At 44.3% G+C, this 27,851-nt stretch overlaps 1 protein-coding gene across 2 annotated transcripts in view; it reads left to right on the top strand.

Annotated features, from left to right (window-relative positions):
- The window catches only part of DOCK8 (dedicator of cytokinesis 8), a 255,396-nt gene that overhangs the window by 157,655 nt on the left and 69,890 nt on the right, over nucleotides 1-27,851 (top strand). For both annotated transcript variants that reach the window (XM_062208372.1, XM_062208373.1), the window contains exons 18-26: nucleotides 4,310-4,411; nucleotides 7,163-7,258; nucleotides 7,919-8,153; nucleotides 9,111-9,275; nucleotides 10,571-10,740; nucleotides 13,488-13,583; nucleotides 17,068-17,163; nucleotides 22,936-23,085; nucleotides 24,718-24,831. In XM_062208372.1, coding sequence (XP_062064356.1) covers nucleotides 4,310-4,411; nucleotides 7,163-7,258; nucleotides 7,919-8,153; nucleotides 9,111-9,275; nucleotides 10,571-10,740; nucleotides 13,488-13,583; nucleotides 17,068-17,163; nucleotides 22,936-23,085; nucleotides 24,718-24,831 — 1,224 coding nt within the window. The remainder of the gene's footprint in view (nucleotides 1-4,309; nucleotides 4,412-7,162; nucleotides 7,259-7,918; nucleotides 8,154-9,110; nucleotides 9,276-10,570; nucleotides 10,741-13,487; nucleotides 13,584-17,067; nucleotides 17,164-22,935; nucleotides 23,086-24,717; nucleotides 24,832-27,851) is intronic.

The following is a 27,851-nucleotide window of genomic DNA, read 5'->3' as shown; positions in this document are numbered from 1 at the left end:
TGGGACATTGCTGGGAAATCTGAGCTTACACTGAGGACTGCACAGATCCTTTGTGTAGTCCTTTGGGAAGAGCAGACAAATATTATAGCCACTGGGGCTAGCACGTAGGCACTGGTCTCCTTTGAAGAGAGAAGTTCAGCTGAGCATAGTAAACCTACCTCAAAAAAAAAAAAGATTTATAGCGCCAAACATGGGTGTGTCACCTTAGACACACCCTTCACCCTGGAGAACTGAACAGAGCTCCCTGGCCATATCCACCACACTGCTCTAGGGAATACCCTGAAAGCAGACACTCAACTGATCTGCAGAGGCATAGTACAAAGATAAAAGCCACCACAGCAAACAAAGAAGAAACCAATGAGTTTCTCCACAAATGCTGAGTAAAAAGTGCACCAATTCAAGAAACAAGAATAAGGAAGACAACATGACACCCCAAAAGAACACAACACTTCAATACTAGATTGTGAAGAAGATGAAATTGAAGAAATGCCAGAAATGGAATTCAAAAAATTGATCATAAGATTAAACAGAAGTAATCAGAAGAAAATGCACAAACTAATGAAATCTGTACATGACATGAAAGAAAATTTCTCCCACGAAATTGAGATCTTAAAGAGAAATGAAAATGAAATCTTGGAAATGAAGAATTCAGTAGAACAAATAAAAAATGTGGTGGAAAGCCTTAACAACAGAATCAGTGAAGCAGAAGAAAGAATTTCTGACTTAGAAGACAAAGCACAGTCAAACCAAACACAAGAAGAAGAAATTAGAAAACTGAAAAACACTGTTGGTAATCAACAGGATACCATCAAACGACCCAACATATGGGTTCTAGGAGTTCCTGAAGGTGTGAAAAGAGATAAAGGACTAGAAGGCCTTTTTAATTAAATAATACCTGAAAACTTCCCAGGTTTGGAGAAATACAGGGACATCCAAGTACAGGAAGCACACAAAACTCCAAATAGACATGACCAGAAAAGATCTTCACCAAGACACATTATAATCAAACTCACCACAGTACAGCATAAAGAAAAGATTTTAAAATGTGCAGGAGAGAAACACCAGATTACATTCAGAGGATCTCCAATTAGACACAGCAGACTTCTCATCAGAAGCCCTTCAGGCTAGGAGAGAATGGCAAGATATACTCAAAGTCTTGAGAGGAAAAAACCGTCAACCCAGAATACTATACCCTGCAAAAGTCTCATTTATAAATGAAGGTGAAATAAAAACTCTCCATAACAAACAGAAAGAATTTGTTACCACCTATCTAGCTGTGCGTAAGGATGTGCTGCACACAGAAACACAGAAACATGATCATCACTATGAAAGAATGTGAAGGCAGAAAATCTCCCAGTAAAAGTACAAAGGAACTTAAAAATAAAAAATAGAAATATTTTTGGAAAAATGGCAGGGCAAAGTCGTTAGTTGTCAATAGTCACCTAAATGTAAATGACTTCAACTTTCCAGTTAAAAGACACACCCTGGCTAAATGGATTAAAAATGGATTAAAAAGCAAAACCAATCTATTTGCTGCCTACAAGAAACACCAACCAAGATGCATGAAGACTGAAAGTGAAAGGATGGAAAAAGATATTCCATGCCAACAGAAACCAAAAAGGAGCTAGTGTAGCCATAATATTAGACAAATAATATCAGAAAATAATATCAACATTGTCCTAATATCAGACAAAATAGACTTTAACATGAAAACTGTTAAAAGAGACAAAGAAGGGCACTATGTAATGATTAAGGGATCAATTCAATAGGAAGATATAACTATTATAAACACCTAATATATGCACCGAATTACAGGGCACCTGGCTATTTAAAAGAAATGTTAAGGGATCTAAAGGGCAACATAGAATCCAATTCAATAGTAATGGGGGACTTCAGTAGCTTACTTTCAGCAATGGACAGATCAACCAGACAGAAAATTAGCAAGGAAACAGCAGAGTTAATTGACACTATAGACCAAATGGACCTAACAGATATCTACAGAACTTTCCATCCTACAGATGCAGAACATACATTCTTCTCAGCAGTATATGTAACCTTCTCTAGGATTGACCACATACTAGGCCATAAAGCAAGTCTCAGCAAATTCAAAAAAATTGAACTGATACCCATGTTTATTGCAGCTCAGTTCGCAATAGCTAAGACATGAAATCAACCTAAATGCCCATCAACTGAGGATTGGATAAAGAAATTGTGGGATATGTATACTGTGTCTGCTATGGTATACTACACAACTACACAATTGTTTTAGAAAAATGAAATATGGTCATTTGCAACAAAATGGATGGATCTGGAAAACGTCATTCTTAGTGAAATAAGCCAGTCCTAAATGGACAAATACCGTATGTTCTCCCTGATCTGTGAGAACTTATAGAGGAAATCTGTAAAAGTGAAATTGACACTTCAAGAAGCAACGACTTGAACAGCCCTTGTCTTGACTGTCGAGGACCACGTTTTTTTTTTCCTTCATAATGTTTACTGAACTCTTTACTTAACGTAGAGTTAATCATATGTGTATATAGTCAATTGAAAATAGATCTCAGTAAAAAAAAATGGTGGGAATAAGAGAGGGAGGAAGTTTATAACTGTTAAACTGTATAGTTCTGCATACAGTACTATGGACTTTTTTTTTTTTTTTTGACAGGCAGAGTGGACAGTGAGAGAGAGAGACAGATAGAAAGGTCTTCCTTTACTGTTGGTTCACCCTCCAATGGCCGCTGTGGTTGGTGCGCTGCAGCCAGCGCACCACGCTGATCCGAAGCCCGGAGCCAGGTGCTTTCTCCTGGACTCCCATGCAGGTGCAGAGCCCAAGGACTTGGGCCATCCTCCACTGCACTCCTGGGCCACAGCAGAAAGCTGGCCTGGAAGAGGGGCAACTGGGACAGAATCCAATGCTCCAACCGGGACTAGAACCCGGTGTGCCGGTGCCACAGGCAGAGGATTAGCCTATTGAGCCGTGGCACCGGCCTGGACTTACTTCTAAGGGTACAGTTTAAAAACTTGCCATGGGACCCCAAAACCAATTAAGCTGGGTGGTAAAAATGTCATCTTAAGTGTTAAAGTAATTATATTAAGTGCTAAAGTGAACATATAGATAGGATTAAGTATTAAAGTGATTGTATAAATAGGATCAAGTGTCTGGTAATAATAATAGAATTAAAAAGGAAAGAATGTTCCAATATGGAAAGCAGGCCACACAGCAGACTCATACAATGACAATTATTTTAAGTAGTACTCTAACCTCAGAAGCAGCCAGCCCTTAAGGCATCCTGGTCTGGCTGAAAAGCCCATGAGAGAATTTCAGGCATGGAAAGCCAAGACATTGCGGCAAAAAAATGTTCTACGTGAAGGATCTCTAAGAGTGAGACCCCAGCAGAAAGAAGTGGCCATCAAAGAATGATGTACTTTTTTCTGAAGGAAGGAGAGAACTTCCACCTTGCTTATGGCCTTGTCTAAATATCGATGGAGTTTGTGGATTCAAAAGGCTTCCAAAGGGGCCAGCACCATGGCTTCCTTGGTTAATCCTCCGCCTGCAGTGCTGGCATCCCATATGGGTGCCGGTTCTAGTCCTGGTTGCTCCTCTTCCAGGCCAACTCTCTGCTGTGGCCTGGGAGGGCAGTGAGAGGATGACCCAGGTGCTTGGGCCCCTTCACTTGCATGGGAGACCAGGAAGAGGCACCTGGCTCTTGGCTTCAGATCAGCATAGCACCAGCCATAGTGGCCATTTGGGGAGTGAACCAACATAAGGAAGACCTTTCTCTCTGTCTCTCTCTCTCTCTCTCTCTCTCTCTCTCTATAATTCTACCTATCAAATAAAAAAAAGGCTTCCATAACCTAGGCAGCTCATGTCAAGAACCTGGGGTGATCATTGACATCATACATAAGAGGGTTAATTGTTAAATTAACAACAGAAGTCATTGTGCACTAACTTCCCATGCAGGACCTCTGTTCTCAATGAGTTGTGTTATGAGAGTTAAGTATAAAACTTGTTCTCAAACAAGTTTATGTGTGTGTGTGCAAATTGTTGAAATCTTTACATAATACATAGTCAGTCTTCTGTGTATAAAGTTAATTGAAAATGAATCTTAATGGAGAATGGGACTGGGAATGGGAGAGGGAGAAGGAGAAGGGGTAGGAGTGTGGGTGGGAAGGGGGGTATGGTAGGAAGAATCACTTTTTTTTTTTTTTTGCTTGCGAAATTTGTATTCCTTAAATAAAATTTCTTTGGGGGAAGAAAAGAATGATATGCTATAATAAATCCCACTTTATGCTTGACACCATCTGTTTTCAGTGGCTGCCAATTCTCTTAAATGAGCGTCTTCAAACTGGATCCTACTGTCTCCCAGTTGCCTTGGAAAAGCTGCCACCCAACTACTCCATGCATTCTGCTGAGGTAACCACAGCCTACCTGTCAGCTGTTTCTTGTACAGCCATGGTCATGGACCACCTTCCCAAACCTACTCCCATCCCTTACGTGCACAGGAGATGTTCATTATGTTGGCTGCTGCAGGCATCTGTCAGCGCACTCTGAGACACATCTTCTGAGACCATGAGAGAAATATATAACCGTGAGACCTCGTTCGTTTAGATGGAACCAAATCAGAATGCTAAGTAGCTGTAAGCTAGAGGGGCCAGCACTGTGGCACAGCGTGTTAAACCACCATCTACAATACCAGTATCCCGTATGGGAACTGCTTTGAGTCCCTGCTGCTCCACTTCCCATCCAGCTCTCTGCTGGTGCATCATCAGTTGCAATCAACCAGCAGATGGAAGATCTCTGTCTGCCAAATAAAATGAAAATAAATGCAAATGTTCAAAGAGAGTAGAGATTTATTTTGAAAAATATGACTCTTCATTAAACAATCACAGAACTATTGTCATACCTTAAAAATTGATTGTTATTCCTAAGGATCCAGTCAGTGATCAAATTTCTAATTAAAATCTTTTAAAACAAAACAAAACAAATCTTGTTTGTTGGAATCAGGATCCAGATGAGACCCACAGTTTGCTGTTGGTTGGTCCATACTATGAGACTGTTTTAATCCATAAGGTCTTGCTTCCTCTCTTTTGCTTTTTTTTTTTTTTTTTTTTTTGACAGGCAGAGCGGACAGTGAGAGAGAGAGAGAGAGAAAGGTCTTTCCTTTTGCCATTAGTTCACCCACCAATGGCCACCGCGGCCAGCGCTCTGCGGCCAGTGCACCGTGCTGATCTGAAGCCAGGAGCCAGGTGCTTCTCCTGGTCTCCCATGGGGTGCAGGGCCCAAGCACTTGGGCCATCCTCCACTGCGCTCCTGGGCCACAGCAGAGAGCTGGCCTGGAAGAGGGGCAACCGGGACAGAATCCGGCACCCCGACCAGGACTAGAACCCGGTGTGCCGGCGCCACAGGCATAGGATTAGCCTATTGAGCCGCGACGCCGGCCTCTTTTGCTTTTCTGTTCTCCTCAGAGCCATCCAAGGGTCAACCTGAGTGGGTTGACCGGTAGCCCCCTTACTTCCTGTGATCTGAGCTCACAAGCCCTCAAAACCAGCTTTTCACATTCTAGTTTCCTAGAACTCCTAGATACCTTTAAGGTCACAGAACAAACCTGAGTTTGGGAGATAGAGGGGTCTGGATCCAGAAATGCAGATCCTGCCTCTCTGTAGCTGTGTGAACATGGCTGAGCTGCTCACCCTTTCTGAGTCTCCAAGATGAAACAGAGCCCACGTCTGCCCAAAGGATTGCTGTGGACTAAATGAGATCACGTACATCAAGCACACACTCAATGCTTGTGTAACTGTTAGTTCCTTTTTCCTACACGCAGTAAGCTATCTTGATAGATCCACCCTTTGCCTCTCCCAGTATCCTTCACATTTGCACTGTCTAACACTTGCACAGTGACCACTAGCCACATTTGGCTATTGAGAACCTGAAATGTGGCAAATCCAAATGGAGATGTGCTGTTAGCTATAAAATTTGCATTACATTCCCAAAACTTATTGCAAAAGCATGTACAATAACTTGGTTTTGATTACATGTTGCAACAATAATCTTTAGACTATGTTAGACTGAATGAAATATTTGGTTACAGTTACTTTTCTGTGTTCCATTTTCCCTTTTTCCATGAGGCTACTAGACATTTTTAAATGACAGATGTGGCTCACACTAGATTTGTGTTAGTGTAGTTTGTTATCACTGGAGGTAAATTCAGGGACACTCCAGGTGGAATCTGTTCTCAGGATTGCCCAGGCCATCCAGAGTCTCAGCTCGGCAGCTTTGGCGCCATGCTGGGATGTGAGGTATAAACTTTCATATCTTCTACTTCTTGAAAGCAAAGCAGGCTTTCGTGAGAAATTAGTTGTGCGGGACAACTGATGTAAACAAGTGTCTGACATTCAGTAGGCCAAACAGAACTTGTGCATGGGCTAGGGCCCACCTTGGGACCCAGTCTGTACCTCTGCCCTAGGTAGTTCCAGAGATTGCTATCCCATGCACATGTGCCACCCTTGCAAGTACCGGTGCTTCCTTTCGGTAAAAAGAAAGAGCCACAACAACCAGGCCACACCCGCCTTACTCAACCTTAAATGGTGTCTCCAAAGGAATATAATTCCAGAAGGAATTTAAGACAAGAATTTGTCTCTAAGGCCCACAAAGGTATTGATATATATATAAGTGGCATAAGTGAGTCATAGGATATATAAATGGTATAAGTGGGAGTAATTAAATCAGGAGGCAAGCAACATTGTTACTTGGGAAGCACTTTTTAAAAGGGAAAGTAATTTTGGGCACTTGAATATATTTTTATGTCTCATAAAATATTCTACACTTTCATCCTGACATTCTTAATTAATTAGAAAATGACTGGCCATTATTTCATTTCCTAGAGTCAAGAGTCATCAATGCTGGATGGGAGCTTAGAGATGCATCACTCAGTTCATCCCCGTCTTTGCAGCATGAGAAACCTAAGGCCTAGGGAGTTTAATAAAAATGATAAGCTGGTGCAGAACTGAACTTGAACCCAGGACTCCTGACTCCAAGGCTGAGAGTTTTATGTTTTATAACCCTGACCTGTACAGTCAGGTTGCTTTGCATTGCTTGCTAGTAATCAGAAAAGGGAATTCGATTACTAATCTTTTTTTTTTTTTTTTGTCTCTCCCTTTAACACAGAAAGTTCCTTTACAGAATCCTCCCATCAAGTGGTCTGAAGGACATAAGGGAGTGTTTAATATTGAAGTGCAAGCTGTTTCTTCCGTTCACACCCAGGTAAGGAGCGTCAAGGCCAACCTCAAATCAGACCCACAGATTAGTAATGAAGATGGAAGTGTAGTGGAGAAACCTCTTAAGGACAGATCAATGAAAGTCTTTATCCACAGATAAATGAAAATTAACCTTTAATTCTTTGTGAAGACTTGCAAGCTATTCAGGTTATGTCTTTAAATAGAAAGACTCTGTAAAAACATTGAGCACCTTAATAAGGATTCCCGGCACCCAACTTTGGTTGGACACTTTGGGGGTGGACTTGATTGGAAACACTCATCTGCTGTTACCTTATTTCCTCTGAGTCTGCCATTTGACCAGGATTTTATGAGAGAAATTCCATACTCTCCTGTTTGCCTGCCTCTGTTTGAGTTAGGCACATACTAAGACCGCATTTTCAGCAGTGTGTTTAGCTAGTTTGCAGACCTCTGCTTGCAGGGTGTGTCAGAGCCTCCGTTTAGGTACTAATTATTGAGACGTCATATTCTGTGCACCACATTCTACAAACAAGTTCAGAACCTTTGTCTGAAGCACTAGTGTCTTAGACCTTCTGCTCTGAAATACTGGGTAAGAAGTTCCCCTCCGAGAGCAGTTAGATTATGTGTGGGTCCAGAGGTGAACATTAATGGGATCAGAGCCCATGGCTCCCGCCTTCTCCCTTCCCAGGATAACCACCTGGAGAAGTTCTTCACCCTCTGCCACTCCCTGGAGAGCCAGGTGACCTTCCCCATCCGCGTGCTGGACCAGAAGATCAGCGAGACGGCGCTGGAGCACGAGCTGAAGCTCAGCATCATCTGCCTGAACTCCTCCCGCCTGGAGCCCCTCGTGCTCTTCCTGCACCTGGTGCTGGACAAGCTCTTCCAGCTGTCCGTGCAGCCCATGGTCATCGCGGGCCAGACAGGTAGGAGCCTGTGGAGCTGGGAGGAGGCAGGGGCAGGCGGTGGAAGCAAACATGACTTTCTAGAAGTCCGAATGTGATCTTCCTTTTTTCTGATGACGTGAATTCAAGGGAAGCCTGGTTCAATGCTACTTTGTTGAGCCACTCCATCTGCTTAAAAAAAACAAAAGCAAAACAAACAAACAAAAAACAGGTAAACTAACTCCCCATAATATTCTTAATATTACAACTTTTTCCTGTAAGCTTTATTAAACGATGACAAGCAGTCTTTCAGATCCCATTCCTGCTAACAGGTGGGTTTATTTTAACTCTTAGATATTTTTGCTTTCTTGTCCAACAAGGAAATGGAACAATTGAAAGCAATGAGACAACTCAGATGAATAAGTAGATTAGAACCAAACCATGGAGGCCTTGGAGCAGCAGAACAGCAACATAGATGCAGTGAATGGGTAGTTGGTCTGCGTACACGGTGGCCACTGGTGTAACACACACGTTTTTAGGGGAATCTGTATGAGAATCTGTGCTCCGTAACCATGGCTTTCAAAGCACAGCGTATGCTCCAATTCCCTGGGGATTTTGTTCCAATGCAGATTCTGACTCAGCCTGTCTGTTCTGGGGCCTGGAAGTCTGCATTTATGACAGGCTCCTGCATGAAACTAATAATGTCAGTGTGCGGACACCCCTGTGCGGCCCGTTTCCCGCAGGGCTTGGTAAGGAAGCCGTCTGGACAGTCTCAGGTGTTTGTCGTGGGAAACAGTCCCGGGCCAGGAGGAGGAGGCTGCAAGGAGGGAGTGGGGAAGTCTCTGCAGCAGTGAGAGCCAGCAAGCTGGCATGACGGAAGCTCGCCCCGTCCCGGCCATCACCCTGACTTCCCTGGCTGAGTAGGTCAGTGGTCAGGACCCATCGTCACTGTCCTGGAGAATGTTCCAGCTGACCTTCGTTTGTCTCCTGGTTCCTCAGCCAACTTCTCCCAGTTTGCCTTTGAGTCGGTGGTGGCCATCGCCAACAGCCTGCACAACAGCAAGGACCTCAGCAAGGACCAGCATGGGCGGAACTGCCTGCTGGCCTCCTACGTGCACTACGTCTTCCGCCTCCCAGAGCTGCCCAGGGACTTGCCCAGCACAGGTAGTGCAGCCCTCCTCCACCCCACGGTAGGGTAATCCCAAGCAAAAGGTTCAGTTTTGTTTTTCAGAATAATATAAATCTTACATGAAGGCTGAAATCAAAAGGTTTTCTTCCCCTAGATTTTTCTTTGTTCCTCCTTCCCTCTTTCTAGGCTCTGAGCACCTTGTCCTCTTACTTTGCCGTTAGGTGACCCCTCACCGGCTAATGTATTATTCAGTTGAGGATCTGTTTTTAAAAGATGAAGAAATGCCAGCTGATGCCTGAGATTCCCGGATAATAATGATAAAGAAAGTAATAGAGAGCCAATGGCAGTGGTCATGGTGATCTTAAACTTTCCGTTATGAGTAAAATCCCTTTGCTCTTTTCCCCCAAACTAAATTTGTGAATAACAATAATCTACACTCCCACTCATCTTGATCATTTATATAATGGTAATGGTAATATATATATAAATATTAACATCTATAATGCATATGCTATACATAATATAAATATTATAAATATTACCATTTATAAATAAGGTAATAACCAATATGTATTATATGTACTATTATATTTATTATATATTATATATTACCTATATATTTATATATTATCATTTATATATAAGGTAATAACCAACCCTAAAATCTGGTCTGCATGATTTAACAGATAGCATCAGTGAATTCACAAAATATCTTATCCAAATATACGTGGCACTTGGTTACATCTGTGAAGCCTCACTTCAAGTGAATCTGCCATCTCTAGTTGAGTTTTTAAAACGCTTGGTATCGCATGGACACACAGTCACCTTGGAGAGCTGTCCAAGGCGAAAGGCAGCCCTCTGAGTACACGGTGTGTGCTTGTCCTCATGAGGTTCACAGACTGTCAGACTGTGGATTTTTAAATCTCAGAAGACCTCCCTTTGTGAATTGCAAAGTCATCATCATGGAAATACTGATACATTTTAAAAATCCACCTTTCCAGCTTTGCATAAGGATCAGAAGCTCTGACAACCCTGGGGTCTGTTTCTCCATCACAGTGCTCTGCTAGAGCCAAGTAGTAGCCCTTGCCTGGGCTGTGTCTGTAATTCACCCCAGTCCTCACCACTCCCTACTGCCTATGTATCCCCTGTCGCATTGCTTCCCTGCTCCACCCAAGCTTTTGATAATGAAGCACTGATTTACAGTCCTCATCTGGCAGAATTCCTCCCACCCCTGCCCCCACCACCTGCCCTTTCTCTCTTCTTTTCCTTAAACTCAGTGAGTGACTCTGGTCCCCTCTCTGTTGGCATGCCTCTGCCTCGTGGGGAGCAGGCGGAACCCCTGCCCTGCCCGACCCTCGCTACCACACGTATGGGCGCACGTCTGCTGCTGCCGTGAGCTCAAAGCTGCTTCAGGCCCGGGTGATGAGCAGCAGCAACCCAGACCTGGCCGGGACACACTCCGCGGCGGACGAGGAAGTTAAGAACATCATGTCTTCAAAGGTAGGGAGGCCGTCAGACCCAGCAGGTGACCTGGGTTCTTGTTGTGTTTTGTTTCTAGTTGACACACGATAATTGTACACAGGGTGACGTTTTAGTCATCTTATGTATCTTGTGGGCATCAGAGGAGAGAGTGAGCATATCTGTCACCTCATACATCTGTCGTCTCTTAGTAGTGAGAATATTGAGTCCTCTCTTCCCCCTCTTTGGAAATTCTCAGTAAAACATTGTTAACTATTGTCAACCTGTGCAAGAGAACAGCAGCTCATTCTTCTACCTGTCGTTTTGTAAAGGCTTTTTAACTAAAACTGAATTTGTATTTTGTAGAGTGTCTCTCACTTGAAATTTTAGTTATGATAAAATTACCCATTTTAAAGCATATGATCAGTATTTTTTAGAATATTCACAAAGCTACCATGAATTCTTAATCCGAATTTTTCCCCGTTATCTATGGCCCAGGGTGGCTAAGCTAGTAGAGTAATATCATTTGTGCTTATTCTGAAAAATCGAAATTTCCAGGCCTAGTGCATTTTTCCTTCGCATTCTACCCATGTGAGACAGTGTGCTGTGAGCAAGGGATTCTAGAGAGCAGGGTTAGGGTTTGGACTTGGTGCTGATGGAGCCCCAGCCATGTGGGCACCGGCAAGTCATTTACCTGCCCTTGGCCTCACGTCTTCATCTCTTCAGAGCTTCTGGCCTATGGCTAAGCAGAAGAACCACCTATGGGTTTTTAAATTTATTTCTTTATTTTATTTAAAAGGCAGAGAGACAGAGACAGATTGAAGTAAAGATTTCCCATACACGAATTCAGTCCCCAAATGCCTGCAACACACAGGGCTGGGCCAGGTAAAAGCCAGGAGCCTAGAACTCTATCTGGGTCTCCCATATGGGTGGCAGGGACCCAAGTGCCAAAGCCGTCATCTGCTGACACCCAGGGCAGGATGCTGGAACTGGGGACAGAGCTGGGGCTCAAACCCAGGCACTCTGATACGGGATGCAGTCACCAGTGGTGTCTTCATTGCTACACCAATGCCCACCCCGCATGGATCTTTGACAAGCGTTGGGTCCACCTCCAGAGATTCTGGTGATCTGTCTGCAGGCTGAACTGTGTGAAACTCTAGACGTTCTGCCCTTCTTGACCTACATATGTCAACCCAATGATGGGATGAAGTTGGACCTGAAAACTAACTGCTCAGTTTGAAGGAATTTCCTGAGATAGTTGTGAAATAGATGCTACTAAAAAGGAAATTATATAAACTCACAGTTAAATAAGTGATATTAAAAAGTAAACAAAATCTAAATGTAATGTGGTAGCCTGGGCTGTATCCTGCAACAGAAGTAGGATGTTAGTGGTAAAAACAGTGAGGGGGCTGTTACTGTGGCACAGCAGGTTACAGCCGCTGCCTGCAGTGCCGGCATCCCATATGGGTGTTGGTTTGAGTCCTGGCTGCTCCACTTCTGATCCAGCTCTCTGCAAATGGCCTGGAAAAGCAGTAGAAGATGGCCCAACTTTTTGTGCCCCTGCACCCATATGGGAGACCCGGAAGAAACTCTTGGCTCCTGGCTTCGAATCAGCTCAGTTCTGGCCATTGAGGTTATTTGGAGATTGAACCAGTGGAGTGAAAGACCTCTCTCTCTCTCTCTGGCTCTACCTCTCTTTGTAACTCTGTCTTTCAAATAAATAAAATAATTCTTAAAAAACAAAAGTGATAACCAAAGGGCCTCTGATTTAGTTACAGAATGTACAGATTTGAATATGTTTTATGTACCATACTCTGTGATATATGAACATTAATGGAGATGGGGTAAAGAGTACACAGAACACTCTGTACTGCTACTCCTTGTTATTTTATGACTTTTTGCTGTCAGCCATATTCTTGAGTTCCCTGTGTTTATTGTGTCTGCACAGTGCTGTGTATCAGCTTTCATGTTTCTTCCAAACTCTGTACATCCATGACATCATGCGTGTAAATACAAATCACCCGTGATGGAAATATGTACAACACAAAAATTGGTAGCTGCCACATATTGTCCCCTCCCTGGAGAGCTGGCTTGCTAGCACGTTGTGGTATCACGTGCTGATTGCCCAGGGGAGAAGTGACCTGCAGTGACTGCTGACAGTCTGTGTCTTGAGGATTTCCTTTGAGTGCAGGGAAAGTATTTCTATGTAGACTTGGTTAGCAACTTCCTAATTAGTCTACAGCAAGGGGAGAAAATGTTGCCCAATCAAAAGAATAAAGTTTAGCCTTTCCTTTCAAAAATGGTTTCTGGCACTGTATGAGTGTTGGGGAGACTGAATACTTTCCACACTGAACCACAGAGAGGCACTGTTCCCACACCGTTTTTTTTTGTCCTCCCAATAAAGCCAGAGACTAGAAATTTGAAAGAACTTCAGCACTGCCTGATTCTTGGGAGCCTTGGAATTGGGCGTGACTTTACCTTGCTTTGCTTTGTACAGGGTACTTTTAAATGTTTGTGGAAAAATGGGATGCAAAGACAATGAATATTTTACATTAATTTTTTGAAGCTCATTGTATATTGATGCCAAAAATTTTGAAATTCATGCATAGTTTTCCATGAACTTTTTGAAGACCCTACTATTTATGTATAGCAACTATTTTACCTTTGTTACTAGGGGGGTGGGAAACAATAGACTAAACATGAATTCTGAGGTTACATTTCAGGGCAATTGGTTCATCCTACCGGGGTACCACTGTTGGCTGACTGCTGAGTCATGGTCTGTGTTTCAGATTGGTGACCGCAACTGCAACCGGATGTCGTACTATTGCTCCGGCAATAATGATGTTCCAAGTTCTCCTGCAGCCCCAAGACCTGCCAGCAAAAAGGTACCAAGGAGGGCAGGGTAAAGATGATCACATAATAGGAAAGGATCCACTTGTGCCCTCGTGCTCTGACTGAAAGCAGACACCATCAAAGTGTTCTCAAGCCCTGCCAACACACACACACACACACATACACACATCACATACACCAAACATACTTGTATAACACATACATCACACACATACAAACACACACATACATCACACACACATCATATCACACACCACACACACACCCACATCATATACTACACATGCATCACACACATAACACATGACACATATGCACATCACACAAACACATCAAACACATATCACATAACACACATCACACACTACACAGACATCACACACACATACACACACACACACATACATCACACACCACACACACATCACACACTACACATGCATCACACATCACACATGACACACACCACACATGACACATGCACATCACACTTCACACAAACACATCAAACACATATCACATAACACACATCACACACTACACAGACATCACACACACATACACACACACACACATATCACAGTTTCATAGCCCTGTCCCTCACCTATTTTTTTGGATCACCTAACTGCCTAACTCAATGATTCTCCAACTTTTCCATGCATGGGAATTAGCCAGAAGGCTTGTGAAAGCTTATTGCTGGATCCTACCCCTAGATTTCTGTTCAATAAAAGGGTCTTAAAATTCATGGAGAATGAAATTAAAAAATAAGTTCATTTTGGTGTATGAAAGCTTTGAGATCCCTGCATCCATGGAGTCTTCGAAAAATTCATGAAAAATTAATTTTTTGTTTCATGAGAAAAATAGGTATGATTTCAAAATTTTTTTCACCAAAATAAACTTTTAATTCCACTTTTCCATGAACTTCTGAAGTACCTTTGTAGATCTGAGCTGGAGCCCAAGAAGTACAAATTGCATATCTGACAAGTTCCCAACTGACGCTGGCCCAGGGCCCACACTTTGGGAGCTATTGTATAAACCTGATTTTTAGTGGAAGGTGAGTGCAGACAATGCCTTTGACGAAAGTGAAAGGCCAGTAGTGAGTCATCATTTATTTCAATGCTATGTAATTTAGTATAAAATGCTTTCTGCATTCTCCATAATCTGCACCCCGTGAGTTTGGAAACTCACTTAAGCTGTAGAAATCCTTAACAACAAAATTCTCCAGTCATAGTGACAGCTGGTGTAATCTAAGGGCTAGGGGGAAAAAGCTGTCTGTCCCAAGTTTTCTCCTCTGTTAGGCACCAAGATTCTCTCCTTTATAGTAGTCTTGAGACCCTGATTAGAATGTTCATTGCAAAGATTCCCACAGGAAGCAGCAGCTAACCCTGCAGGGAGATGTTTATGAAGCAGGCAAGGAGGGAATGAGCTTTCTGCCTTCAGCCTCTGGACTGGAGGCAAAGATCCAGCCTGGGATGCCGTGCCAGAGCCTGGCTCTGCAGACTTTGCTGTAATCCGGGCACCATATGTCAGGAGAGGGAACAGGAGTAATGAATAAAAGGAAAAGTGGAAGAAGACGTGGTTAGGCTTAAACTCAATTTGTCGCTTACTCTGAAGTTTAACCCTAAGCTGTCACAGCCCCTTTGCAGTGACTGGTTACAAGGACCATTTTCCTACTTAAAATGAGTATTTTCCTGCAGCCTCACTTTCTTATGCCATGTCCTGTTTGATTTTGCAGTTGCCTTGTTTTGACCTGAAATGACCAGAAGAGAATTGCTTCTTTTCACAGCGAAATTGAGCCAGTAGGTTTCCATAATAGCTCAGCAAACAGAGTTTGCTGCTTGGCTATTTTATGTAACCCTCAGAGCAAGGTGTTCCCGTAACAATGCTGCCCAGTAAGCAGCAGAAATTACTTTAAGAAGCAGCTTATCCTGGTCTAATCTCCTCTTGCCAGAAGAGCCTGGCAGTCAGACTGACCTATTTCCAGAGGCTCCCTTGGAAGCTGGTGGAGCGCATCTCTCGTACCATGGGTGACTTGGCGACGTAGCCGAGGTACATCATGTGCACGGAGAGACCACCACACTCACGCCTCCCCCTGATGGCAGAGCGTCACCCAAGGCCCTCAACAGCAAATCAACATGCTGATTTCAGTGTGGCTAACCTGTGGCTACCTTTGTCCCCATGAACCCACTGGCGCTGCCCTTAGAACACGGACGTCTGCACATAGTATCCATCTGTCTCCTTTTAGTTTGGCTAAAATTTGCACATGGGTCAGACAGAGTAAATGGAGCTGCTTGTGTGCATTTTTCTGTGGGTGACAGAAAGGGCTGTGGGGAGCAATTCTTGTCATAATCAATTTTTACGTTAGAGATTGACTTTAAGACCTAACTGCCTCATAAGGACAGGATATTAGGGTGTTCAAATAGTTGTAGCTTTCTTACCCGCTGAATACTAAAAATGAGTTCATCTGCGTTTATTCTAGGTTTTGTGGGCATAAGATGAATCAAAGCTATGGGACATTCCTGGACATCACTGTTGCCTTTAGTTAGGGTAAGCAGCCCACGAGTTTGTCCAGGGCTAAGAGGGTCCCCAGGATGCAGGGCTTTGCATTTTAAGACCAGGACAGTGTTGGGCAAATGGAGATGAGTCGGTCCCCCGACCTTTATCTTGAGCTTCCTTCTCATCAGAACTGTTGTCAAGAATGTTCTGAAGTAGCCGGGTAATTTGGAGAATGGCAGAGGTGAGAAAGGTACCATCTGCTGTGTTTGCTGTTGAGCAAACAACTCGAAGGAAAGTGAACATAGAGAGCCAGACACCTTTCAGACATCTGTCCTTGGGACACAGGAAATCAGATGTTGGAGTTCAGGCTTCTGTCACTATGCCTAAACCCAACCAGTTATAGTTCCCAGAAAGCCATAGTGAGATTTCAGAAATGGTTGTCCATTCTGGAAGGAATTTAGATCCCTTGTAGGCAGCAGTCCTCAGAGGGGGACCCTGGACTAGCAGCAGCAGCAGCAGCATCCCTTGGGAACTTGTTAGGAATGCACACTCTCAGGCCCGCTGCAGAAGCCCTGGGTGTGAGGACCAGCAATTGGTGTTTTGTAAAGCCTTCTAGAAGCTTCTGATACATTCAAGTTTGAGAACCACTGCTACCAAACACATGATTTTATGGACCAGAGCACCGAGGGCCCGGGGAGGAGTGGCTTGCCTGTGGTCACACAGAGACTTTGCAGGAGGGTCCGAGAGGAAAGGAAGCTACACCTGCCCCCCTGGACTGCTTTCCCCCTACAGAAGGTGGTCTCCCTCCCGCTGCCTCCTACGCAGCCTCACACCAGCCTTTCCTGGCACCCAAAGCATCCTGCAGTCTTGGGCTCTATCAGCACTGACTTTGCTGTTTACCACGTGTGGCCTCTGCCGTGTCAGACACACGCCCCAGAACTAACAGTTCCATAAAGGGAAAGGCCCTAGTGGTGCATAGTGGAGCTCGTCCTCACAGCCTGGTTTTGTGGTTTTGCTCAGCATTTCCACGAGGAGCTTGCCCTGCAGATGGTGGTCAGCACTGGAATGGTGAGAGAGACCGTCTTCAAGTACGCCTGGTTCTTCTTTGAGCTTCTGGTAAGATTTTTATATGCTTATATCTGTGATCAATAGGGCAAGCAAAGCACGTGACACAAAGGCAGTGACATCTCTGCCATGAGGAGCTGACCTTTGCTTTCTTCATCAAGTTGCTCCTGCCGAAAATCTGGTGTTGCTCTTTGAAATCTAACTCTCGCTCACCCCTCCATCCATCCTCTACCAGTGAAAATTGATCCTACCTTGAAAATCTCTCTGCAGCCTGTTGCTTCTCATCACGTTCACCTCTCCCCACCTGTGCAAGCCACTGTCCTCGCTCATGTGCCTTAGCAATAACTTCCTCTTCCTCCTCCCTGTGTCGCTTTTTGCTCATGGCCCACCTGTGATGTCCAAGGGTAAACTGAGGATGTCACTCCCCTTTTTGAAGTTCTTTCATGATTTTCAGTGTCCTAAGAATAAAGCACAAATTTTTACCTTGACCTGAAGAGCCATTGTACGGTTGTATTGTTTTGCTCGATCTCTAATCTCCTACCGTAGGTTATCTGCCCTCATTCAGCCACATTGTTCCTTGCTTGGTTCTGCAGCGATGCCAGGGCCTTTCAGCTTCAACACTTCTCTCAGATTCTCTCCTTCCTCCCCTGCAGACACATACCATGTTCTCTTTAGGTTTCAGCCTAAATGTCACAACCTCCAAGACTCCTTCTCTGACCACCACGAGCTGCGTGTCTTCTGCCCTAAAGTATCCATTTGGATGCCTTTAGTTATTTCCCTCTGAGCACTTATCACAGTTTAGAATTGTTTTATTCTCTCATCTGTTAGATTTTTAGGATTTGGGTCTGTCTGCTTCATTGTCCTGTCTCTACACCTAGCACACTGCTCTGCTTGGTGTCATGCAAGCACCAAATAACATTTGTTGAAAAAAACCTGAAACTTAAGAATCTGTTTATCTTACAATATTTATTACTTCTTCAGTAAAAAAGCCAAAGGTCTAGCTAAAATACCTTAATTTTAAAGTGAGAAGAATAGCAATACTTACTTTTGTTTAATTATTGATGGAAGTGGAGAGATTTTTACCATCAAGCCAGTAATAAGCATTTTGTCAGTATTGATAAATGAGATGATGTTAAATAAGAAGTGTATAATAGCACAGATACCAGTTATATACGAATATATAAAAGTAATTTTGAGGACTAGGGGTTGTCTGAGATTGAGTGATAGTGTTGGTTTTGTGTTCACTGGGTTCCTTCCCCTGTGGTATGAAGTGGATAATATTTTAAGAAAGAGAGGTAGGGTAGGGTTTCCACGTACGCTTTAATTGATCTATGTAAGCTGAAGCCTAGAAAAAAAGGGAGCAGTACTAAACAATAGGACATAGAGACCAAGAGGGTCAAAGGAAACAAAAATAAAACATACACTAGGAAGACCTAGAAAGTGCCGTGCAACTGACTTAAAACAAAGGTCATAATCCATCTTTCCATACTTCACCCAAGTAATTGTGAGTTCAGCTATCACAGTCGCAGATTTTAAATGCCAGGGAACAAAAACTAAATTTGATACTGTAGAAACTCATAGAATCGAGTCCCAGAGGAAAGTTTTATCTCAATTCAAAGCCATTTTGCATTGTTTACTCAAACACATGGACACACCAACCCTGTTCTTTAATAGTGATATTGTTAATGCACTGTTCTTAGCCTGGGCAGTCAAGCCCCCAGAAGATGACACCCAGACTCTGCCATGTGAGGGTGTCAGGGCCTCCTTAAAATGTCATTGAAACCTCATTGACACTCTGTGAGCAAGCAGGAGTTATCCTTATTGCACACTCCAGTGTCAAGTAGGCGCTTGCCTGGACCTCAGCTGCTAAGGGACAGAGGTTCAGTTCTCCAAGCTTCAAGCCTAAGCTGTTGTCTTCCATCATGTTGCTTCTTTGGGAAGATCAAAGACACAAACCATTTTCTTAACATGTTGACAAATGCAATATTTGTGTATGTAGAAGTCTATTTCAGTGCAGTAGTACAATTATGCCTTTCCCATTCATGGTGAACTCAGCATTGCTGAGCCAGTGGCTTCCTAGAAATCTCTCTTGAAGCAAACTTGCATTCTCTGCAGGTGTAGTGATGACTCTACCTTTTACATGATCCCAGTAACAGCTGGCATCCCCGAGAAGGGAAAAATAGTAACATCTAAAATGTATGGAGCGTCTCACTGTATGTGCCAGGCACTGTTTCAAACATTTTTTTTAGCATTATTTATTTAATCCTCATATAACCTGGGGGCAGATGTGTTGTTATTCTCAATTTACAGATGGAATGGGAAGAAGGGTGGTGGCCCTAAGGAGGGTCTCCAGGTCCCTGATGTCACTGTCCCTAACTGCAGGGAGCTAAGAACCACAGTGAAGATGAACATTGCTTTGTATATTTATTACTAGGGCTTGGTGGACCCAGGAGGAAAAGCAAAAGCTGAAGTGGGTAGCCCTGTCCACCTCCAAGGGTTCAGTCCCTATGATACACAGATAAGTTTGGAAAGAAAGTACCTGCTAATCTAAGCATTTTGAAGGGGTTGATCAACAGGCAGAACAAGCTAGACATAGTCTGTGAGGGACCTGGCAGGACACAGCAGGCAAAGGGCTAATTGTAAAACATTTCTAAAAAGGACCCTGCCTAGGGTGTGTGCAACATTAGAGTAGCAAATAAGGACCGGGGAGGCACCCTGGGTGCAGCAACTGCTCCAAGCCTTTGTCCTAGCTTCCAAGGATCAAAGGCAGGGAACAGTACATTAGGAGGCTAGAGAGTGCTGGAGGCAGAGGGAAGGGACGCCCCATATGATAGGAGCTGGAGCCCTAGGAAAACACTACTGCTGCCACTTTGGCAGGAGTGAGGGTAATGAGAGTGAATAATACTTGAACTTCTCTATTCTCCCACCCGCTGATCCCCTGCTGAGACCTCCCATTGCCCAACTCCATCCAGAGGCCAAAGGGCAAGGCAAGGGGGCCTGAGTCATGCACCCCATAGAGGCTGCCTCTCCAGTGTTCAGAGACAGGAACTCCATCTAGAGAGAGGTAGGGAACATCCAGCCCATGGCCTGTATAAGGGCTGCAAAATCATTTGGTCTGGCCCTGCCCCAGCAACCACAGGCAAGACTCAAAATTCAATAAATCTATGGCAGGCTAATTTTTAAGTTGATCATTTTGTATGACTCGTGAATGATATTTTATACACACACACACACACACACGCACAAATGGCCCTTGCCAGAAAAAAGGTTCCCCACCCCAGATAAAGGCTGGGGTTGATGCATATAGAAATTTTCAGTCTCCAGCCAGAACATTGCAAGGAAATTGATCTCAGATTCATGTAAGACATCAGGGCTTCAAGCATTGTTAATGTTTTCTTGACTGATACCTAGGAAGTCATTTTAAAAATAAGCAGTTTTCCCCACAAAAATAAGCTTTAAGAGACAGACATCACAGCCTCGTTGAGCTTAGCCAACAACCTGGGTGGTTTAACACCATCCACTTTTGTTCATTAGTCCAAGAGCTAATGAACAATTACTTTGGCAGGAGAGCTGTTGAACACACTCCTAGCGTGAATTTTACACTTGCTAATGAATAAATCTCTACGTTTCTAGAAACTGCTAAGCCAAAGCTGGGAGACCCAGAGGCAAATGGGTAAAACCAGGTTTATTCACTGAGGACATGAAGTTCTACACTAAGGGGTTCTTTGGATGGGCCATGAATGCCAATACAGGAGAAATGGTTTTTCTGCCTCACCATGCCCTAAAAATACTGGACAAAGCATTTGTTAATCTTTCTACTGGGTGTTCTCTGGAAACCCAGAGGACACAGTAGCCTGCAAAGTGCTGACGGTTTGGAAGGGGGCCATTAGTTGGAATTGTGGTGTTGTGAGAATTATTTATTTGGTTGTAGGGTGGCCAAACTCAGCAGGCAGGAGCTGAATACAGCATCTTGCTCCTGGGATCAAACAGCCAGCAGAGAACCAGGATTGGGGTCACCCAAAACAAAAAGGCTTTGCTTTCCTAGGTCTTTGTTAAGGAACACGGTGAGAGAGACTTCTCAGACAAAAAAGATCTGAATCACATCCTTCGTTCAGGTCCTCTCACCAGCTGTGTGCAGGTCTGTAGGAGATGGATGCACTCATGTTCGTGAACCAAACAAGATTAGTGATGCGCAGCCTGGTTCTTACACAGGACTTCAGGTTTTATATTCCTAGGTCTTTACTGAGGTGGCCGTGGCATTGTCAGAAACCATGTAGCCTTGTCTCTCAATTCTTCTTTTCTTATTTTTGACTTCTCTTTCCTTTTTCTTCCCCTTGGTTTCTTTTTTTTTTTTTTTTTTTTTTTTTTTTTTTTTTTTGACAGGCAGAGTGGATAGTGAGAGAGAGACAGAGAGAAAGGTCTTCCTTTTGCCGTTGGTTCACCCTCCAATGGCCGCCGCGGTAGCGCGCTGCGGCCGGCGCACCGCACTGTTCCGATGGCAGGAGCCAGGTGCTTCTCCTGGTCTCCCATGGGGTGCAGGGCCCAAGGACTTGGGCCATCCTCCACTGCACTCCCTGGCCACAGCAGAGAGCTGGCCTGGAAGAGGGGCAACCGGGACAGGATCGGTGCCCCGACCGGGACTAGAACCCGGTGTGCCGGCGCCGCAAGGCGGAGGATTAGCCTAGTGAGCCGCGGCGCCAGCCTTGGTTTCTATACTAACAAAAATTTCCAGTCCTACACTGTTCAAAATAGAAATTTGCTGGTAGTGCATTAGAGTTCTCCCATAAGCTCTTGGGAATGGAAATCCATTTCCACATGACTATCCAGCCCTAACCTAGGGGACAAACATGGGTAGTTCAAATTCCTTTCTTACAAACCCTCCCACTAGCCTGGACCTTCTCATGAATATGACATCAGAGGGTAGGTATCCAACTACAAGAAGTCCCTGACTTTCCCATCCAACTGTGCCTAATATTTCTAAGCAGTTTCCACTGAGGACAAAACCTAATGTCAGATGATATCAAGGGAGGTTGTATTGACTGATGAAAGAAGTCCAAAAATAGGTACCACTTAAAATTGTGGGAGGTACTGAGCTAGTATTATATGAGTATAATACACATAGTCACCAATGGATGGATAGATACAGAAGTAACTACAAGTAAGGCTTATAGAACTCAAAACATAATTTCCCTGGTGGCAGAGTTCTAAATAGTGTTTAATTTCCCAGCTAGCAAACAAAATCCTGCTCAACCATAAGGCAACTAAAATATATAGAAGCATAAAATAATTCTGTTGGAAACTACAGAATTGTTTCTGGAACTCTGTGCTTCCTGTTTCAACTAGAACCCCACGATAGGAGGCACATTTCTCCTTTGTTCTTTCTGCACCTTTTCAGGAGCAGAAAAGACCAGTGCACACCCAACGACGCAGAGACAGCTGCTTTGTGGTCATGTGTGCCGTGTCTGACAGAGGCATGGCTCAGTGGTTGGGGGGGCTGGCCTTCCAGGATGAAGGCAGTTGAGGAAGAGGGAGTCCTTTCCACCCTGCAGTTATTAGAACTGAGCTCCAGCTTTGTCAGCAGCAAGAATGGAGCCCCTGACTAGGGGTCAAGAAGAGGACACCCCTCCCACCTCCTGCCACCATGGCAACCATTCATGTGTCAGGGACATTTTGTGGTCCAGAGCCAGCTCGGGAACCCCCAGTGCGGATGAAGTATCAGAAAATCCATTGTGTAAAGGCTCTCCTCTAAGTCTTTCCCACTTTTCCACACTGGACAAGCGGGTCACCATTCTCCATGTTGATGTTTCCCCACCCCCTCCGCAGGTGAAAAGCATGGCGCAGTATGTGCATAACCTGGACAAACGGGACAGCTTTCGGAGGACTCGATTTTCCGACCGTTTCAAAGATGACATAACCACTATTGTTAACGTGGTCACCTCGGAGATTGCTGCCCTTTTAGTCAAACTTCAGAAGGTAATTGTGCATCTTACTCTTCACTTTCTGCGTTGTTTAGCTTGAATGTATGTTACTTTCATATCAGAGGAAAAATGAGCATCTTTTTTAGGAAGTAATTAAAATATAACTACACGCAACAATTGAATGCAATATTTGGACTGGACCCTGGAGTGGGGCTGGGAGATTACTATGAAGCAGTTGTGACATGGGCTCTCATTTAAATTATTTTGTCAATATAGATATGGAAGACAATGTTCTTGCCTTTAAGAAATGCACCCTGAAGTATGATGGGATAAACAAGCATGACATTTGCACCTGTTCTCCAATAGTTAAAAAAAAAAAACATTTTGGGAGGTGGGTGCATAGAGTGATAAAGAAGATGAGGTGAAATGTCAAGATTGATGATTTTGGTTGAAGAGTATATGGGAGTTCTTTGTATTATTCTTATACTTTCCTGCGAGTTTGAAATCATTTCAAAGTAAAAGTTTAAAAACACATAAAACAAAGTAAAGCAAAAAATCTGAAGGTAACTATGAAATTTTAGGGAGTAAGGTTGATTATTAATACTTTCGTCATTATTAAGAATTTGCTTGGTATCAAGTACTAGGCATGCTTCCATTTGGTTATTTCTGTTGGCACACTTGGTTAGAACAACAATGATATCTTCATATTGGCAGACATGAAATTACACACAGCGAATGGCAAAGCCAGTCCTGAGACTGCAGGTCCACGTTTCCAAACAGCCCTGGAAACTCTCAGGAAGAGTGGGCAGGTGGATGCTAGCGAGAGGGCTCCAGGACTTCCCAGGGATGCTGTGGAAACCTCTTCCTCTGGTCTCCATCCATCCTAGATGCTGGTCAGTGCAGCCTGACTTTGCCAACTGTGCATCCAAATAGAGGGAAATAGTTTCAAGTCCTGTTTTCAATAATGTCACAGGAAATTGATTTCTTGTTCTGAGAATAAAGATCAAAAACATTAAAAAATGCATCCCTGATCACCCCGAAGTGCTGTAAAATCCATCATAAACATGAGCATTGAGGCATAGTAAAGAGCGAAAATTAAAACAAAAAACTGGCTGCAACTCATTTAAGAATTTACTCTACACATATAATTCTGACCTCTCAGGCTAGAACTGCTGCCTAATTGAACAACAACAGCAAAAAAATCTTTAGGAAAAAACAGATTCTTTTAACCTGATGGGGTATTCTACAATACTTCTTATAAAGTAAGCTGTTTATGTTTCCTTGAAGACAACAAATATGTTGCAAGCTTCTTTTATAGGAAAAACAAGTTAAGCAAGGTATTTAAAAAAAAAAAAGACAAAGAAAACCCCTGTACGTAGAGAATGAGCTCAATTATATACGTGCAAGTGTGCATGTAGAGAAAAAGCGACTGGAAGGAAATGCACTCGAATATTAACAATCCATAAAGAGTTGCTTGATTCAACCTGACAGCCACGCCATCATTTCAGGGCTGAACTGTATTTGCTACAATTTTGCAGACTTAATCTGCTGTAACCAGCGTCACCCAGAGACAGCGGTTGGAATAACCGGACCTGTCTCTCACAACTTGTCCACAAGGCGCTAGGGAATTCGTGTCCATCCACAAAATTATTTGGAGTTTTTATGTCTGTTTTTTTTTTTTTTTAAGGAAAATGAGCAGGCGGAGAAGATCAACATCAGCCTGGCTTTCTTCTTGTACGACCTTCTCTCGCTCATGGACCGCGGCTTTGTGTTTAACCTCATCAGGCATTACTGCAACCAGGTACGTGCTCCAAGACGGCTGTTTTGCTGATTGTTGGAGACGCCGCTCACTGCCGCGGTGCGCTACCCATTGCTGAGCTGGACACTGTGGCTCCTGTGCCTCCGAGGTTTTGTGCCACAGTCCTCACATCTGTGCCATGGATATCCTTCAAACACACTGGTTTTCTTGGGTTCCTGGAGAATTCACCAGCATAGGCGGGTACACAGCTGATTTGTGGGAAATGGAATTTGTGCATGTTTTGATCTGATTTCTTCAGTTCAGCATTTAACAGAAATGACATAATGAGCCCTTCCATCTTTGACCAGGCCAGAGTATGAGGTGACTTTGCACATGTTACAGTGATCAATTCATTTGCTGTTGTGAAGTTCTGACTTTAACAAACCCTGATGAAACCAAAGAGATTGGATTTCACCAAGCACAAAGCAAATATTTTATAACCTAAGTGAATCTCCTCACTGCCACCCCCCTCCCCAGATTTTGAAATGGAATTCTTTCTTTATTCACTGTCCCCTTCAAAGTACCCTAGCAACAGTAGTATAAATAGCAGTCATTGCTGCTTCTCTTCTTCCTTAGTCCTACTTAGGCACCCCTGCTGTCACCACCAAATGTCACTGTTGTCACCACTTCCAATTTCCAGTGCCCACTGCCACCCACTTCAGCCACCATCACCACCACCTACTGTGGTTAGTCACTTACTGACTTCAAGTAAATCCTTCAAATTATGTGGGTTTCAGTTCACTTTTAAAATAAAAGTGTTCAGTCCTGTAGGGGGTGTGAGTGTAAGGAAAAGAGTACAGATTGGTGCCTCCTCCCACGGGGCACCAAAGTGGAAGGAAAAAGGGAGCAGACCAGAGAGGAGACAGAATACAGACTCACAGCCAGACCAGATTTATTCAGAGAAAATGAACTCGCAGAGGTGGACCAACTGCCATCATGCTCACAGACCAAACATGTGGCAGAGGCCCTGACTGGGCCCTTTTATGTCCTAGGAGGGCTAGGGATGGGGTGGGGGGCAGTAGAAGGAGATGAGCTTCCCCATACTGGGCTTCAGGTTTGGCCCACTGGCATCCAAACCTGGGGAAAAATGCAAGGGTAGGGTGGGGGACAATACAGGTGTGAGGCTGAACTGGTCTTAAAAGAAGACAGGTGTAACAAGAACGATGTCCTTGTTCCATCAGTGTGGGATTTGGGGGCTGATCAAGGAGACAGATATAACCACGACATACAAGCTTCCCTGTGTGGCACTGGGACAGGACTACAGAGGAGGGGCAAATCCCTCCTACAGCACAGGGCTACCCACCCCCCAGGAGAGAGGGAACTCCCAGAGGAAAGGGGAATGGGGGAGGGGGCTGGTGTGTTCCCCATTGCTGCTCTGTGGCCCATCAAGGGTTTTGGGGTCAGAGCTCCAAAGGGCTATAGCCACTTGAGGCCTTGCAACTAAAGGCTGTATCTTTTGTTTGTTTGACAGGCAGAGTCAGACAGTGAGAGAGAGAGAGAGAGAGAAAGGTCTTCCTTTCTGTTGGTTCACCCCCCAAATGGCCGCTACAGCTGGTATGCTGCACTGATCCAAAGCCAGGAGCCAGGTGCTTCCTCCTGGTCTCCCATGCAGGTGCAGGGCCCAAGCACTTGGGCCATCCTCCACTGCACTCCCGTGCCACAGCAGAGAGCTGGACTGGAAGAGGAGCAACCGGGTCAGAATCTGGTGCCCCAACCGGAACTAGAACCCAGGGTGCCGGCGCCGCAGGTGGAGGATTAGCCTAGTGAGCCGCGGTGCCGGCCTAAAGGCTGTATCTTATTAATAGGAAACAGCTGTCCAATGAGATCCCCTGGGGTCTGTAAAGCAGGCAAGCCTAAAATGCTGAAAATGTGCTTGTTTGGGCTAATTTTTAAATAATTAGATGTGCAACAATTCCATTTGTGTGTGAGTTAGCCAGGTGCGTGTCTGTGTGCAATGAAGAAATAACCCAGGGTCCAATACACGGAACTGGAGCTCTCTGGCTCATTTACATAACAACCCTCAAAAAAAAAAAAAAAAAAAAAAAAAAAGGCCTTGACTTTCCTGATAAGGAATCACACTAATAAAATGAGAATCCTGACACCCCGTTCCTGTGCAGCCTGCCCTCCTGGCCCTGCCTGCCTCTTCTGGCCCAGGATTCACGGGGCTGGTGACAGAGCCATCCTGGACTCCTGCTTGCCCTTCCTGTTGGGTGGGTAGGTTTACAGGTCACTGGATGAGTTTCCAACACAAATCCGTCTGGTTCCATAACTCTAAATTAGATATGGGAAAGAGATACTGGAACACCTCTGCTGGCCCCAGGGTTAGCTGCTCACGCATGGGCACTTTCACCACCAAGGGCAGTAGGAGATGAGAGTTTGTATCTTCTCTTCCTCTTTTCCTTTGCTCTCTGTTGTACAGTCCCTCTTGTCCTTTTTGCTGCAGGACTTTCTTTCTCTTCTCCTTTGTCTCAGCTTCCAAAGAGCCCTCGATCTGATACTGATTCCTGTGATGCCATTCACCTGCCTCTGAGTGGGGCACACTGCCCTTTGACACGGCCATTTCTGCCTCTGCAGAACTCTAACGCCAGGTTTGCTCCCCCCAGGCCAGCGCTTAGCGCCGTGAGTGAGTGGAACACAAGCAGGTCCTTGCGCCTGGTCAGGGTGGTTTTATTCATTGATCCCAGCTCTAGATACGGGGGAACTTCAAGCCTGCGGCTCGTCCTGCGCTTGCAGTGTCCTCTGACTTCATCACACTGCGTGATCTGATTCTTGTTCTCTGGAGTTACTTCATGCAGATGGGTGTAACCCTGGTCTTTTATGAACAGTCAGTAACAGCAGACAGCTCTACTTCTTCAGTTATTCTGTAGCTTACGGTGTGCTGCTGAGTCACCACCCGTGGCTGGGCAGAGAGAGGTTGCACTGTGGGCTCCTGGCACCTCACTCCTCTTCTCTAAACACCACTCAAGCTATTTTTGCAATTTCTGTCTCTAATGAAATCTCAAAGAGCCTTCTTTCATGTGCAA

This window comes from Lepus europaeus, chromosome 12, assembly GCF_033115175.1.
Source record: "Lepus europaeus isolate LE1 chromosome 12, mLepTim1.pri, whole genome shotgun sequence".
In the NCBI taxonomy this organism is placed as follows: Eukaryota; Metazoa; Chordata; class Mammalia; order Lagomorpha; family Leporidae; genus Lepus; species Lepus europaeus.
Note: the sequence above shows the minus strand (reverse complement) of the source record. Positions and strands in the feature narration are given on the sequence as shown.